This window comes from Zosterops lateralis (assembly GCF_965231275.1).
Source record: "Zosterops lateralis genome assembly, chromosome: 2".
Classification (NCBI taxonomy): Eukaryota; Metazoa; Chordata; class Aves; order Passeriformes; family Zosteropidae; genus Zosterops; species Zosterops lateralis.
The window spans coordinates 24,452,617-24,469,955 of NC_139763.1; the positions used below are offsets into that span (position 1 = coordinate 24,452,617).

At 37.8% G+C, this 17,339-nt stretch overlaps 1 protein-coding gene across 1 annotated transcript in view; it reads left to right on the forward strand.

Annotated features, from left to right (window-relative positions):
• Nucleotides 1–4,569: 4,569 nt before the first annotated feature.
• Nucleotides 4,570–17,339, forward strand: part of MYO16 (myosin XVI) — a gene marked incomplete at its 5' end in the record, with an annotated part of 289,157 nt that continues 276,387 nt past the window's right edge. Inside the window, 1 exon segment of the mRNA XM_083883531.1 lies at nt 4,570–4,597. Coding sequence (XP_083739657.1) covers nt 4,570–4,597 — 28 coding nt within the window.

The following is a 17,339-nucleotide window of genomic DNA, read 5'->3' on the forward strand; positions in this document are numbered from 1 at the left end:
AGTCACAGTGTTTTTCTCATTATTCAAATTGCTTTTGGATATTTCTGTGTACCTCTATCGAAACTTTCAGTTATATATGAATTGCAAAACACTAAGATGATAAAATTATTAAATGTTGAGTTGTTTGTGACACCAGGAGACACTGGAAGAGTAACAAGAAATTTACATGACAGGAGTACAATACAGTGTGTCAGTTCTTGACAGCAAAATCTTATTTTAAAGTGTTCTTGTTTTCTAGGTTGTTTTAGGAAACACTTCACAGGTGCATTTCTAAGTCAAGGGCTGAGCCTTGGAAACTGAGATATGGAAGCAGTGTCTACTCTGATGTGGTGATTCCTTGATGGGTGTTTATCCTAAGAAATAGAGCTATCCTAGTGATGGCTGACCTGTTCCAAGATTCTCTTTAAATAGCTCTATAATTTCATTGAATGCTGAATTTCTACAAGGAATGAAATCATCTGTTTTCTCTCTATAGGGAAAGGTGGCAAGGAATTTTTCCAGAAGAGCTAAATATATCTTGTTTTCTGACCTTTATTTTATTCTATCTATATCTTTGCTGAGCTGGAAAAAATCAAATACATAAAGTGTTTTATCACCAGATTTAGTATCAGCTCAGTCTTTGTCCCCAGTTCAAGAGCATTTGTGCCTTTTTGTAGACTTAAACACTCGTGCAGTCTTTAAAGAGCCACTGAACCTGTGATTGAAATCCTGCCAATGTTACCTTTACTTTAGAGAAAGTAGATTTAAAATGCCCTCAGAGCCTGTCTAGGTATAATTCAATAGTTTATATGCTCACCTTGTAAATGCTGTTTTTATCTTTTTTCTCTTTTGAATTTCTGTTGGAGTTCAGTCAGGAGAGAATACCTAATATGGTTAATATCCCTTTCTTGTGAATGAACAAATTGTACAATTTGTTTTGTAAAATCACTGACAATGAAGTTTTCACTGCTTCAGACTCATTCCAAAAAACGAAGTCTTCCTTTTTTTTTCCTTACACTTGAAATCTTTGTTTATGACATGGGCAACCCACCACCATTGTGGTTTCTTCTCTGTTCTTCCTCTTCTCTCCAGCCTAGCAAAAGATTGCACTGGAAATGATGTCTTTCCAGCAGGTGAAACAGATTTTGGCTTTTTAATTATTCCTATTGTGACTTCCTCTAACCTCAAGTTTAACTGCCACTTCTCCTGAAGGTTCATCCTGTCTCTGCACTTGCAGTTACCTATTGTTCTTTCTCTTTGATGCTGTCCTTCAATGTCAGGACTTCCTGCTGATAGCAATATACTTTGCTTTCTGTGTTCTCTTTCCATTTATGCTTTCACTTCTTTTTCAAAACCAATTAATGATTATTACCCACATAATAAAACTATATATGTTACAAAAAACAAAAACCAAACAAAAACCAACCAACCAACCAAACAAACAAAAAAGAAACACAGTATTCTAAAATAAAATTGTAAAATTGAGGTTGCCATCTGCCAGGTGCCACCTCTTGAAAAGTTTGTGCCTTTTTTCCCTTTGTCTGGGGACTGTTATTCATACTTGAGCAACTGACCACATATTTTTGACATACAGACTCATGGAGAATGGGAAGGTGCACAGTGCCCTGCTGCAGGTGGGTACATGCTGCTCGTGGACTTGATTAGTCCAGCAGTCCAGCTGAAGGGCACAGTGTCAAGCTGTGGCATAGCAGGGCAACCCTCCTTTGTCAAACAGTCCCCCATTCTTCCCTGATGCCATGGACCAGTGCACGTTAGGACAGAAGAAATCAGAGCATGTAGAGAACAACACTGTTCCCAGTTTGTCTGATGAATGACCCTGCAAATATCAAGTCAACAGCTTGCCACATTCCAGAGTCTGTCCTGTACCTTAATGCTCTTCGTAAAGGATGTAGAATCATAGTACATTTTGGCTTGAAAGGGACCTTTGAAGGTCATCTAGTCCAACCCTCTTCTGCAGTGAGCAGTGTCACCTTCAACTCAATCAGGTTGCTCAGAGCCCTGTCCAGCCTGACCTTGAATGTTTCCGGGGTTGGGAGATCTCATAAGGGCAGAGGAAAGGGGCAGGAGCCACTCTCTGGATCTGCTATGTTTCTTTTGATGCAGCCCAGAACACAGGTGGCTTTCTGGGCTGCAAACACACATTCCTGGCTCATGTCCAGCTTTTCATCAGTATCTCCCAGTCCTTCTCAGCAGGGCTGCTCCCAATCCCTTCATCCTTCAGACTGTATTGATACTGAAGCTGCCCAGACACAGGGGCAGCACCTTGCACTTAGTGTGGTTGAATTCTCTCTCATTCCTTCCAGGATGGAGGATGTAGTCTAGCCTGTCACATAAATGCTGCCAAGTTCCATCATCCTAAATTTTTACTATGGCAATTCAATACATAATCACATATATTACAATCTAAAATGAGACAGGTCCAAATGCTTTTTCTTCACATTCTCCTTAAGCCAAAATCAGATACTTTTTCTTCCTTCTGTCTGCTGAAAAGCATCATTTGTCCATTTGTCTTTGATTCACCAGTGTTTACTGAGATGCTCCTGGTTTTAACCAGTGTGGGATGGTGAAGTGTGATGTTATTAGACACGGCAGGCAGTTTGCCTGGCAGTACCACCAGAGATCAACCTGTCAGGAATGTCTCCACCAAAAAGTATTGCTCAAAGGCCTTTTTGTCACATTACTTGACACTTGCTCATGAACTATGACTAACATTGCCTCTTAAAACACTCTGTATGTTTATTTTATAAGCCATATGGCCCAAACTGGCTTAGTGTTATATAGGTGTGAAAGACAGTCAGGATAGATTTAATTACTTTGGACTTCTGAGCTTTGCAGTAAAAAAAGTTTATGGTAATGTAATTACTGTATTGTGTTTTGTATGATTTAGGGTTTTATCCCTATGTCCTGGTTATTTATTGATTTTTTTCCCCACTTTCTTCTAGAAAACTATGTTTTCAGGAAGAAAACCAAAACACCTAAACAATTAGTTCTGCAAAAGAATTTCTGTGCATGTTTAACTTAAATCTGGATGTGAAATATGTGGCTGTTAGGAGCTGAGAGATTTCACCTAAGGGTTTTGCTAATGCATCACTGGAAGCCTGTGAATATATATCTTTCTGCTCTTGTGGGAACTTTGCAGAATTGTTAATAGAATCTGAATTCGTGATCCTCACTAATTAGTTAGACCCTTTTTCCTTTGTAGTCCTTTTAACACTTTGTAGCTGTTAAAAATGTTATGTATACAAAATAGTAGGTGAGAACACTTTCAGATGAATAAAAGATTTAAATATGGCTGGGCTATCAGTTTTCCTGCACAAGAACTCTCACTCAGTGAAGTGTTGACTGTAGTAAGCATGATGCATGGCAAGCAAATGGAGGTCTTCACTGAGTACAGTTTTCTTAAATTATTTTTTGATACTATAAAAATATTTTACTGTAGTTCAGCTGTAGGTTTCTCACAGAAGTAGTAACCAAATTCATGGGTAACTGTCCCTGGCAAAGTAATGCAGGAATTGCTCTCAGAGGATGCTGCAGCCCTGGGTGTTTAAAATACAATGCAGGTCTGCCTTTTGTGTGCCCTTAATCTGAAACCGGGTAATGCGTCAGTGTACATTGACTTGTTATTCTACAGTGTGATAAATAATTGTATGGACTTGCTCTTAGTGATGCATTTTCTCAGACTTTTTGTCTTACAATCAGGGATTTAAATGTCATTAGATAGCATGCGCATAATCATGATATAAACCATGCAGAGCTTGCAGTTTTTGTCTCCTGACATAAATATTCCGTCTGTGAAAAAGATGCAATGTAATACAAAGAAATGATAGAACAGGAACATATCAAGGAATGTACACAAGCATGTCTTTAGCTCAATGTAAATTAATCCATGCATAAACCATAGTGTCTGAAGATAGCTGTAAGCTCTATCCTGATTTTTACCTTATAATATACTGAAAAATGATCCGTGATGCTAAAAGATGGTTATTTTTGGCAACCTATATCAATTTCCTATTCACACAGCAACTGGTGGCAACTAAAAATAATCCTGGTTTAGTACTAGCTAAAAATCTGTTCGCATTTGGCACATGAACAACATGCACAAATAAAATTTAAGATCCCCTGTTCTGCAATTTCATTCGAGCCCACTCATCAAGCTTAGTTTGCTGCCATTTGAAAGCTATTGAAAAGCCATTAACTGGCAGGACTGTGAAAGCCGCAGTGCAGCAGCACACCTCAGTGCTGGAAGAATGTGGCTGCAAGTGCACACCAATTAAATCTTTCTATTCCCGGGGATGTGGGATTAGGAGCGGTGTCAATCAATTGTGCTACAATAGCACGTGCAGTAGTCATGGTTCAAGACGCACAGAGGTTTATCGTAACTCCAGCAGCCGGGTGAGGGTGACTTGAAGCCTCTGCAAGATCCTGGAGCAGAACCTGCGCTAAATAATGTATTCTGAGGTGTACTGGATACCTGAGGAAGGGCTTTAAATAATGCATTTTCTGAGCATGACAGCTGTAGCAGAAGAGAATGCTGAAACCTGTAGCAAGACTACAGCCTGAGATGAAAGAATGTCTCATTACCATTTTATCAAATGCTGTAAGTAACAAAATGGTTATTTTGCTTTTGAAACTGCCTTTTTATTTTCTGAGGTGTGTCTTTTCATTACATATGCAAAAAGTCGAAGGCAGATGCTGCATGATGTCAACATAGTAGTGGGGAAGGGGAGTTGTTACTTTGCATGTGAATATATAGGCAGAGCCCAGTATTTCTTTCTCTCCTCTGTTCAGAGGTAACTTCATTGTGTGTATAATAATGCTCTTGTTCTGAACTTCATAATGATCAGCTTTAAAACTTTTGTATAAATTAATCACCAAAGAATGTAATGTCCGAAAAGAAGAAACGTCATTGACAGCATTATGTTAAGGACATCTTTAAGGACAACCTTGGAACATGGCTCTCACACTTTGCAAGGATATACAAATGAGAATAGCTTTATAATTTTGAGCCCAGCTCATCATCTACTATAGATCAAATGCTTGTATCCCCTTCTTATCGGAATATTTATCTATTTGGTGTGACAGACTTAATAAAATAATAATGAACTTTTAACCTTGAATCATGCAAGCTTGCCTCCTTAAAGACATCCTGAAATTGAGATCTCTGCTAAATGTATTTGATTCATTGCAGGGGAAATTCCAAACAGCATTTTTTTTTTTCAAGGTTGCTTGTCTTCCTAGCTGCACATTTTTCAGTGTTTTAGGATTTGCCTTCGAATGCATCCAGGGTCTGAGGGGAAATAGCTGGGTTTACATCAGAAAAATGAATTATTCTTTAAATACTTGTTTTGGACAGCCAGCAGTAGTTCAATAGCCATAGATATTTTTTACTGAAAGACTTAGAAAACTTCAGACTTTAGTGATTATGGCACAATTTTTGCATGTCAAATAGCAGACTGTTTTAAAAGGATTTTCTCTCCAGATCCTGGTCTTTGATGATTTAAGTGTACCAAGGACATTTTGTAACTATTTTTAAATATAACTGTGTAATAGTTAATAATCAAGTAATGTGGTTCTTTGCTGTCTTAATATGAAATTAAGGTGCCCTGGAAGTATTTTAGTAATTCAAGTAAAAATGATTTATATGGGTTTCCTCTTGTCTGGATTCAATGGGACTGGTGTATGGACTGCTTTAAATACTAGTGGGAGTTACAATTTCCTGTTCATGCAGAGAAGCACAGGTTAGTTTTACTGCACAGTTTTAAAGGTGCATTCTAGGAATAAATCTTTGGGCTTGTATTGAGATTTGATAAATGCAAACGAGGAATTTGCAGCATAACTGTCTTGAAGATGTCAGAAGAGTATTGTTTGATCTTTATTCACTTTAAAATTACTCTTACAGTGAAATTGTAGCAAATCTAGATAGGCATGTGAGTGTCAATAGCATATTAAATAAGTAACTCTTCAGTGAAACTATAGCAAAGATATGAGGATTACCCTGCAGTTCTTCTATTAAAAGGAAGCAAATGATGACTAATTGGGATGTTTGTTGCATTGATTGAAGTGATGAAGGACTAAAACACAGCAGAGGGAAAGGTGAATGTACAGCATCAATTTTGTCAATAATATTTGTTTCCTGGTTTTCAGATTTGGAATTTTGATTAGTGATTTCTCAGTAAAACAGGGTGTTTTACCCCACAGCTCTTTTCTTTCCAAATAGTGTCCTTTAGAAGACAACGGATGCTGGCTGGAGCCTGACAGGAGTTTCTTTCACTGCCCATGCTTCTCAGAGTTGGCAAAAGTGCTTCCATTTTCACCTGTAATTAGTGAAGGAGAAGCACTTCCTCTGTGGTGCTCCCCTGAGCGTTATTATTTGACTTAATGTGCCAATATGTTGCAGATATTTGTGCTTGGCAGAGAGCTGAAATCAAAGATGGGCCAGGGCTTCATGCGCAGTTGCAGCACCAGCAGTGTCCTGAGATGTGCTGAGAGCAGCTGAATCTCACAGTGGTTGGAACGTGACTCTTCACACCCCACTTTGCTTTTAATTCATTTCATCAATGATTTCTGTGTCAGAAAGAAAAGACACTGCTCCAGAGGAAGCATGGTGTCAGAGCACTGTCTCTTGGACTGCTTTAGGTAGAGAGGAAATACACAAAAGGCACAAATTAATGACACTTTAAAGCTAGTGTTTTATGAACTGTAGTGCTATGTACCTGGCTTTTGCATATGTTTGCATTTTGTTTCTTTAATCTTTGCAGGAACTGGGTGTGGAAATGTGAGCTGAGAAGGGCTATAGCTATTCTCCAGTGATGTTAGTACAATTTTCATAGTAATATTTCATTTTTTATGGCATTGCTCCCATTAGAAGGCTGTGAAAATCAGATGTACTTCACCATATAAGTCACCACCTTGTCATAAGACCTTTCAGGCTGGAAAGATCCAACTTTGAAAGCTTTCCAGTCCACCACAGACTCATAAAATCATTAATGTTGGAAACAACCTCTAAGATTAGGCAATCCAACCATTATCCTTACATTGCCATATTCAGCACTAAACCACAGCAATCCCAGTTCCAGGGATTGCAGTTCAAAACAATTTCCAGGGCAGGCTGTTCCAGTGTTGACCCCACTTTCAGTGAAGTAATTTTTTTCCTGATATCCAGTCTAACCATCCTCTGGCAGAACTTGAGGCCGTTTCTTTTTGTCCTATCTCTTGTTACCTGAGAGAAGATACTCATTGCAGCCTCCTTTAAGATGATTGCAGAGAGTGATAAGGTGTCTCCTGAACCTCCTTTTCTCCAAGTTAAACAACTCCAGCTCCCTCAGCTGCTCCTTTGTAAGACTTGTACTCCTGACCCTTCTCCAGCTCTGTTGCCATTCTCTGGATACTCCCACCTGCTCTGAGCAGGGGTAGCTGCGTGGTCAAACCAGATTTTCTGGGACCATGCCCAGTGAGGTCTTTCATCCCAGTAATACTCTGGAACTGTGCCTGCTGCAGCCATCATGTTGTCTTTAGCTGGCACCTGCAGCATTTAACACACAAGCCAAATGCGTCTCTGCCTGTTGGAGCAGCTCATGTTGTCACTACTTGTGCCCATCTCCTTTTTGCAGCCAAGTATTGCTGCTGCTCAGAGCTGTCCCTGTCTCTGCTGGTAGCTTATCCTTGGCAATCTGTGAGTGTGAGTATTTAGAAAAGAGAACAGTATCACATATTATCTGCCAGCTGCAGGGTACCATTTTATCTTGATGATTTGTGTGGCAGATTGTACAAATGAATGCAATTTTGCAAATTAGGCAGCACCTTGCTGCTGTCTTCTGTCCCTTGTATATCTAGTTATGATATAAATATCACCATTTATGTGTTATGGCAGTGGTTTTCTACCTTTGCTCTAGACTTCCTCTGAGGAATCTGCAAAGGTAACTAAGAAAAACAGTACTTTAGCAAGGAGGCTTATGTTTGTTACTCCGGTGTCTGATTTCCACTACAAATGCTGTAGAGGTGCATAACTGCAAACAGGATAAAAACATTGCTAGAAGGAGTTGTAGTCATGCCCAGTGGAAGTCCAAGCCAAGGTAATTTATCCAAATATTAGGATCATAAAATCTGAACATCAGCTTCTACTTCTGTTCTTTCTGGTTTATCTGTTTCCAATTCTTTTAAATCTTTTGTATGAATTAAAACCCATTAAATCGTGCTATGTTACAGCCGAATACCTACAATGATCTGGGATGGAAATACTAATTAGATGTTTATTGATAAATTTAATTCAGGATTTAAAGCAAGATATAAAATAAAATAATTTTCTTCAAAATCTGTCCCTTATTACCTTCAGGACCTGATTACATGGCAAGGATTGTCCATGAAGTGGTTAGCTCTATCTGAACCTTATGGAGCTTGGAAAGGGTTGGGGATAGATGTAATATGATACATTAGTTTCAGTTTTCAGAGGATGGAGACTTAAACTTGATTCTCCCATGGATGAAGAAGTAATACTGAGGGTGAAACATGATACCTTTGTGTCAGTTTTCTTACTGTGAGACAGCCTGTGAAATTTTCATCTGTGCCTCAGTAGAGTGAGTTACTGTAGTTAGACTAAATAAGATGAGAAGAGGAGCCTGAAAAGAAAAATTGGAGACTCATAGTTGGTCTGTGACACAGGAACCCTTTACCTCTGTTGGGGCATGTGCAGGATGTGCGATGACCCAAGCAACAGTGACACATAGGTGTTCTGTCACACTGGATGGTTAATGACATAAGAGAACTAGCAAATTTTTTGAAGTGTTTTCTCCTTTCCATGAGCAGAATTTCTTCTATTCCAGGGTTAGGCAGGAGGTGGTAATAATTTATTTGTTGTATATACTGGAGTCCCAGAGAATTCTCACATCTTCTTGTACATGTCCTCTGCCTCCAGTGAGGAGCTCAATGGAAAAAAAAAAAGGTAAAAATATGCAGGTGGTGGAAATGAGAGCTGTAAACACAAGCAGGATGCCTGTGACAGTCCTTATTCAACACCTATCCCATTTATTTAGGTTGATAGTTCATGATAGTGTCTGCTAACTCTCATGTCATGGTTTATTTCTGCAATAACAGAGCTAAGTACACCATGGCTGCAGGGAAAAATTCCTTTTCCTTGTACATGCTTATAACACTGTGACCTGTGCCATGAGGTTAAGATTGTTACTGAAATGAGATGCTTAGCATGACTGAGTGATCCTGCCTGCTGGAAATGAAACTGGGAGGCAGAGTTAGGAGTCATCTGCCCTGGGAATCCTGAAAGAGCAGGAGGAGTGGCTCTGTGAAATGAACCACTGCTTGGGAGTTTTAAGGTCCTGTGAAGGCACATAAAGCAAGTCTGGAGGAGTAAAGAGGTTTTGATGAAAGGTATTTGTTTGAGAAGCTTATACTGTAAAAATATATAAAAGAATGCTAATACAATATGTGATGTTTTGTATTCCATTTTGACAGATTGAATGTGTCTGATGTATCAGTGATATGCAGTGCAAACTTTTTTTCAAAAGTTATGCGATAATTAGGTGTCATGAAAGATACCTAAAAATTAGGTTTTTAATTATTCATTTAAGAACAAATAGGTTTTATCTTACTAACCTTAAAACAAGAGCCACAGCTAGAATATTTTTACTTCAATTACACTTTTTATCTCTCTGTCTCTCATGTCATCACAGGATAAATGCAGGCCAACAGGAAAATTATTTACCACAGGATATTATTTATCACCTACAAATGCCAGTATGTCTGTACCAGTTAGATGTGTTTATCTATTTTTATTCTCCAGTTCCTGAGTTCATGTGACAATGACAGAAACACATTAATTTTTTAATTTGAACTAGTTTTCTACCTAATCTAAAACTAACAAGTTTGAAATTCATGACACAGAAAGAATTCATGGCAAGGAAAGAGATAAATATGTATTTATCCTTAGAGAAACATTTTTGAGCTGTCAATAAGCCAATTAGCTTGGCACATTTGTACTAGTAGTCTAATAATTTTCTAAGTGTGTTCCCAGTAAATAAAACTCACCTAACAGTAACAACTTTCCCAACATTGACAAGCACCTAGAGTAACATTTAATAATTTTATTAAGATGAATTTTTATATTAAATTGGTATTTTGAAAAATACACTTCGAAATAACAGCAAAAGGAGCAGTATTAATTTGGACAGTTGAAGACTATAACATTGCCAACGTTGCATTCAACTAACAGTAAGTTCTATTTATAGTAGTTTAGTGGAAATCACAATCACCCACCTTTTTTTTTTTGTCATTATTTTGTTTTCTACTGTAAAAAATCTGCCACTTTCAGCAGAACAATCAGCACTTTCTGTGGAAAACTTTACTGAGGGCTTGTATGAAATTCCTTATAATTTTGGTATTTGGAGTGCTTTTTTCTTCTGCAAAGTTATTCTGCAAACAGCAGAGAAATCTAGCCACCCTAAAAATCAGATGAAAGAAGATTATAAAGGTCAAAGTACCATATTTTCTCACTATATTGGCACAGCATGTGTGAAGCTTCAGATTGCAATCTTAAATTTTTTGAGAAAATTGCTACAGGAACAGAGACCAGAAAAAAAAACCCCGAACACCAAACCAACAACACAACCCTTCTAACCTCTTTATTTCCATCTATGAAATTGTAGCAATATAGCCACATTTCAATCCTGAAGTAGCTTCTTGCTCCAAATAATCACATTTATTTCTTTTTCTTGTTTCATACAAATTAGTATATGGCGTCATGGTGAGTTTTGCACAGCTTCTAAGTTATAAAAAACAAACAGAAAATATTCTGAGATAATTCAATTAACACCTGAATCAAAATTGCAGCAGTATAAACATGATTATTTTAAAGCAAGTGAAATCTAAGATGGAACTAATTCTAATCTGTTCTTAAACAAATGAAAATAATAGAGTCGGCAGAAGCTTAGTTTGATTTGGAGCAAATAAAGAGTTGTCCTAATGCAATTTTTCATATATATCATAAAGGAACACCACCAATTTAAGGAAAATGTTATTTGTTTATTACAAGAGGTACTTTCCATTTGAGCATATGCCTCTAGTGAAAACAACACCAATATAAGACCTACTAAGAGAAATCTGCAAGTTTTGACTACTGCAGTTCCCTTCAGCCAGCAGATGGGTCAGTGAAGACTCATCTTGCAGAAACACAAATGCAAGTAGTATGGCCAGAACAGTTTTCCTGCCAGTGCCATTCTTGTACATTGAAAGACAACAGTCCCTGACAACTTCCCCCCATCTATAAGATGATTTAAAGATCCCTGATTCAATCCACTTTAAACCTCTTTTTGATGCAAAAGGGACCTGTCAAGGAGTCTGGACAGAAGGGCACCACGCACAGTGGAAGTGCACTTGGACATTTATTCCTAGCTTTTCATCCAGCTAGAATACAGATGTTCCTGTTGGAAGAGTACTTTATTTATATATATACTTTATATATACTTTATTCATTTCATAGTTGATTTAAAAAAAAAAATGTTATCCTTGGAAAAAAGAGAAAGATAATATCTGATCTATTTTGCTGTAAATCCTGCTGTGGATGTCTCTCTGTGCAGTATGACATTTCAGAGGAGATGGAAGCTGTATTCAGAGCACATAGGCAGGCAGTAGATCTGGGCCACTCCACCTCGGGTTGGTGGACTCCTGCTGTGGTCCCACTCGGTGCAAATCCCATTATGAAGTACAACATATAAAATATATATGGGACCTTGTAAAGGCCTCTACAGAAAATAGAGCAATGTATTAAGGTCATATTTTGAGAGTTAATTGACACCTTTCAAATGTGATCCCTTTCCTATAGAAGAAATCAAAGCTTTCTCCTGTGAAAAGTTTGTGAATGTTTACATGTAAACTGAGAAAGGAGAGGAGCAGGCATGTAGGATTTTCCTCTTTTTTTCTCTCTTTGTGGGAAGAATAGTATTTTTGTCTTTCGGTAGCTTATTGCAGGAGGCCCTAAAAAATGTTAGAACAATGTATTCCTTACTCAACAATCATTTTATGTGAAAGGAGAGACATTTTATGCACATGACTTGAACAGCTTGTTTTTCAGATGCTTTCCTTTCAACACAGTTATTTGATTCTGTTATCTGCAGTACTACTGTTAGTTGCAGAAGTTTTATGTGTAAATCATGTACATATAGTTGTGGAAAGTAAGGCAAACTAAATGATTTTATTCCTCTTAATCAGCAATGAATATATAGGTTTATTTTGTCTTAGAGTGACATTTTTCCTTCTTGTGAGCAGCAATGTCAGAGTTGCAATAATAATTTCTGTTTTATTTCTGCTTGAGTTTCTTCAACATCTGTAAAACCCTGTTATGGTCACCCAGTTGTTTCTTCAGTAAAGGTGCCTGAAGATTTGTGTAGACTAGGAGTCCACCGTTTGACAGTCTGCTTTTTTTCAGTTGGTCAAATGAGATCAACCTGTTCAGTTTCTTCTTCTTCTTCTTCTTCCTCTTTTTCGACTTACCAAACATATTTTCCCATTTTAATTTAGCCCAGAAAGGGCATTGCTGCATGTGTTCACTATCAAATGTTATAATGCTTATCTTCACTTCTGTTTCCATGCCCATACAGTTGTCCTGTAGCAGTACATGGTCACAAGTGTAATGCTTGATGGTAGATGTGGAAGGTGACCTTAGAGACTGTTGTAAACACTGTTGTCAGGAAAGCCACAAAACCTGCTTTCATTTTTACTAATTCATGAAGATCCAGCTCACACTAGCAATCATGCTTGCTCTTCTAGCCTTAGCCAGGCTTACCCAGGGCATATCCCATAATCACACCTCCAGTGCAAGGGAAAGATGCCTTTCAGATGCCAGTGGTGTGGCTTTACATGCTAGAAATTCTCAGGGGTTGGTTCTTCATTTTACTGAGGGGCTCTCTTTCCAGAGCTTTACAGGGCCATTTGGAGGTTTCAGAACTGAGTGAAGGAGCTGACCTGAGTGTCAGAAACATAGAGCTACTGTGGCTGTGTTGTTGCCTTGGTGTGGCTGTCCACCCAGTACACCAAGGAAGAACTTGTGATCTTACTTGTTAATCTCATCAGTATGTGCTATTTTTGTCTTGGTACTCTGCCTAAATTTACACTATATTAAATACATTTTATTGTTCCACATTCTCTTCATTTTTATGGTATATAACCTTTCCTTTTTCTTTTCACACTTTAAATTTCTGTTAACTTTCCTCTCCTTAGTCACTGCTTAGCTAAGCTATGCATATTTAATTCTTTTCATCTTTCCTCATGAATCAGTCCCTCGGGCCCCAAACCCATTTGTGGTAGCGTCTTTTGAACTGCTCCAATGTGACTGTCTAGAATTGAATGCAATATTCCAGATAAGTTGCCTTTCTGCAGAATGGAGGAGGGCCAGTTTCCCATTCTCTTGCTATTTGAAAACTGAGATGGCAGTCCCTTGATGTGCACAGAACACTGACCAATGCGTATGTATTAGCCCTGCTGCAGAATTTTTGTTAGCTCCACTCTGTGGTAAACTACTTTTCCATCTGCTTTTACTTTACAGTAATCTCCGTAAATTGTTAGATTATGTGTAGAACCACAATTCACTTGGCATAGGACTTTCTTTCCTGTGTGCTTGCCAGTCCTTATGGTTAGGTCTATGAATCACTTTTCCTTTTTGACTTTTAACTCTCTGTGATGTATGATACTCAATATCCTCTTTGTCTTGATTCACATAGTCCTTTACTAGCTTTTATACATACAGGTTTTAGTAAATTTTGATTTATTAATTTTTCTCCTATGTTTTCTGTAATTCTCATATACTGTATGACTCTTGAGCCCTGGCATATTTGCTAACTAAATAGTGATATCCGAGAATGTCTGATGAAAGAACTGCCCCAGGTTTTCAAACAATCTGATTTTTTGTTTCTTTATTCAAGCAATTGGTTGTTGCTGCTTTTGTTCAACTTTTTCAGTACTCTTGAGTTGTGAGAACTGTAATTTTGGCTTCCTCTCACTGTGCACTAGTGTGTTTATTCACTTTCACAAATTTCAGATTTACAAGTATTAAGAACAGTCTTAGTATTTTTCATTGTCTATTTTGTTAAGTACCTGTGTAAGAAAACTTTTATATTATATTGTGATGGCAGGAAGAATTTTCTGGTGCATCTCTTCCTGGGTGCATGTGCTTCCCTTCTCTCCATCCTGTATCTGAAAGTGTGGGCTAGAAATCCATGTATTACTACATCTCCATTTAATACACTGTAAGGAAATAAATATTATTGTCAAAGATTAATTGTCACTTCATATGTCTTATATTGCAGTCAAATAAAGACAGCTAGGTCTGTGCAAGGACTAGATGGAGTTATTTTTTTTCTGGAAGACTTCCCATCTATTCCTTCTTGTCTTTCCTGATGGTTGTTTGGAAAGCCCAGTTCTTCTTTGTTATCATTCTACCTTCTGATTTGGAGCTTCTCGAGTTTTACTTGCTCTTGATATGATTTACAGCAATTGGGATTATTCAAATATGACCAAATATTCTGATGCTATTTCCTCACAGGGTCTGCAAGTGACAAGCATTAATTAGTATATTATTCTAAGAAATATACATTGCTTACTTCTGAAAATGCCACATAAAGTGTGACATAAATTCATAGATTCAAAAGTTGTAAGGGTTAGTGCAAACAGCCAATTTGTTTTCTCTCCTAAGTTGTCTATATATAGATATATATTAAAAATGTGATAGTGCAGTCAGTGTTAATCAGATGACTGTTTTCTGATTGCTTTAAACTCTTTTCAGATCCTGACATAGGGACTTGGACTATTTCTTAAAAAAAATAAATTAGTGGCTTTATCATTAAGATTTGGGAAACACATAAGTATATTTTGCTTTGGTCTTTCTAAGGAAACAAAGTCTTTGTGATTATGTCACTTGTGTGTGTGCATTTTGTAATTTTTCTCACCATGATAATTTCTAAACCTGTTACTCTGTTGCAGGAAAATGTTTCATAACCAGGTTAATCATGTCATGATTTATTCAAACAAGTTAGTATTCCATTGCCTAGTAGAGTTGTACAACTATTTAATTATGGTTAGAAATTGTAATGTGGCTTTTCTACTATATGGATATCAGGTTTAGCTTACAAACCATTATCTCTTGTCACACAAGGTACCAAATGATGTCAAGTACCTTGCGAGGAAATTTAAGCATGCTGCAAGTAAGTTTCTTCTTCTTGGTGCGCTGGTTTCAGCTGGAGTAGAGTTAATTTTCCTCACAGTGTCTAGTACAGGGCTCTGTTTTGGATTTATACTGATAATATAAAGATGTTTTTGTTATTGCTAAGCAGGTCTTACACAGAGCCAAGGCCTTTTCTGCTTTTTGTACAACCACGGTGGGGAGGAAGTTGTTGTGCATGGGAAGTTGGGAGGAGACACAGCCAAGACAGGTGACCCCAATTGACCAAAGGGATGTCCCAGAACACAGGACCTCATGCTCACAATAGAAAGTAGGGAGGAAGAAGGAGGAAGGGAGTGCATTTAAAGGGATGGTGTTTGTTTTCCCAAGTAACCGTTTACATATGATAGGGTCCTGCTCTCCTGGAGATGGCTGAACACCTCCCCAACCACGGGAAGCAGTGCATTAATTCCTTTTTGCTTTGCCTGTGTGTGCAGCTTTAGCTTCCCCTGTTAAATTGTATTTCAACCCATAAGTTCTCTTTTACCCTTCTGATTCTCTCCCCAGTCCTGCTGGTGGGGGAGTGACTGAGCAGGTGTGTGGGGCTTGGTGGCTGGAGTCAGACCACAGTGCTTGGGTGAGAAGCAATGCCATGCACACTTTGCACCACTTACCTTGCTGCAGGCAAAATAAAGACAAGCTGGTGGTGGGACAAGCTTCAGAGGGTGTCTCTACACTTCATAAACAATGAAGGAAAGGCACTGGACTGCTGATGTTCTACAGAATTGTTATTTAGCCTGCTGGATCATTTTTGAAGTGTCTCTACTAGTCCTATCTAAGACAAAGGCTACGGAGGGTATCTACAGATCCCTCCCAATAGACAAGGAAATGAAACACCCTCAAACTGTGTGTTCTATCCCCTGTGCAATCTTTCATCTATTTCAAAAGGCTTTGTAGCCTCAAATACTGTTCACTGCCTACTTACACCCTCCTACTACTTACTAGAACATATATAAATATCTTTGGGTTTATGTTGTAAAATAACTTTTGCCTGTGTTGAAGTGCAGTCTTCACCTTAGACACTGTGAAATTTAGAAGCCGCACAAAAAGATAATTATTTCCTAGAGCACAAGGGCACAGCAAAATCAAAGGAGAACTAAGACTAAATGCTGTGCTTTCTAGATGTGTTTCATTTGTTCTGCATGAACCTTCACTAGTAAACATGAGCTGGTATATATCATTTAATTGAAAAGCTTTATTTGTTTGTTTGTTTGTTGTTTTTTGTGGTTTGGTTTGGGTTTTTTCTGTTTATTTTTGGGGTGTTTTTTTTGGTCAGAGAATGCTTATATCCTAAATTTTGTGGCTGATTGCACAAAAGACTTACTTAAATTCTATAAGAACAGTGTTTAAATCTATTGTCTAAATACTCATTATTTACAGAAGCTAAAATAAAGCCCTGAATTCACCTTGAGCACAGACTTTCATATCCAAAAAGCCTATCTGGGATATTCTATGAAATGAACGAGTTAATGTGTTTTACGCATATCTGAGACTGTGCAGTCTTTCTAGTTGGAAACTCCTGTTCTCCAGAGCAGACAATGGCGTCTTAGTTTATTTCACAAAAGGTTCTGATGTTTGCAGGAGAAATTTCTTGAAGTATGCTCTGGTTTGTGGGAATCCAGACTGCACCTTTGCCTCATCCTCCAAGGGAGTACAGAAGGATAATAGAGAGGAGATGGAGATAGCAGCTTTACAAAAATAAACTGATCAGAACTTTACAAAAATGAACTTGACCAGATCGTGTATGTTAATTTTGCTTGCACTACTGTAGTTTCTGGATGTGATCCACAGATGAGGACTACTGCTCTGGGACATACAGACTTTTTTTTGGACCATTTATACTTGTGAATTCCCTGTATATCAAAAACAGACAAAAAGAAAATTACATTTTGGGTTTCAAAGAAATGAGAAGAACCCCATAAATATGTATTTGAAACCTGTGTTTTATTACACTGAAGGCTAATGCACAGGCAAACAGTTTGGCTGCATTTGTTGAATAAGCTGGCACACAGTTAATGAATTTTACCTAGAACATAAAATCTCCATATGTCACAGACTGCTACATGGCATAAATCACAAATGACAGTGCAGAGCCCTCTGTTATATTTAATTAGGTATT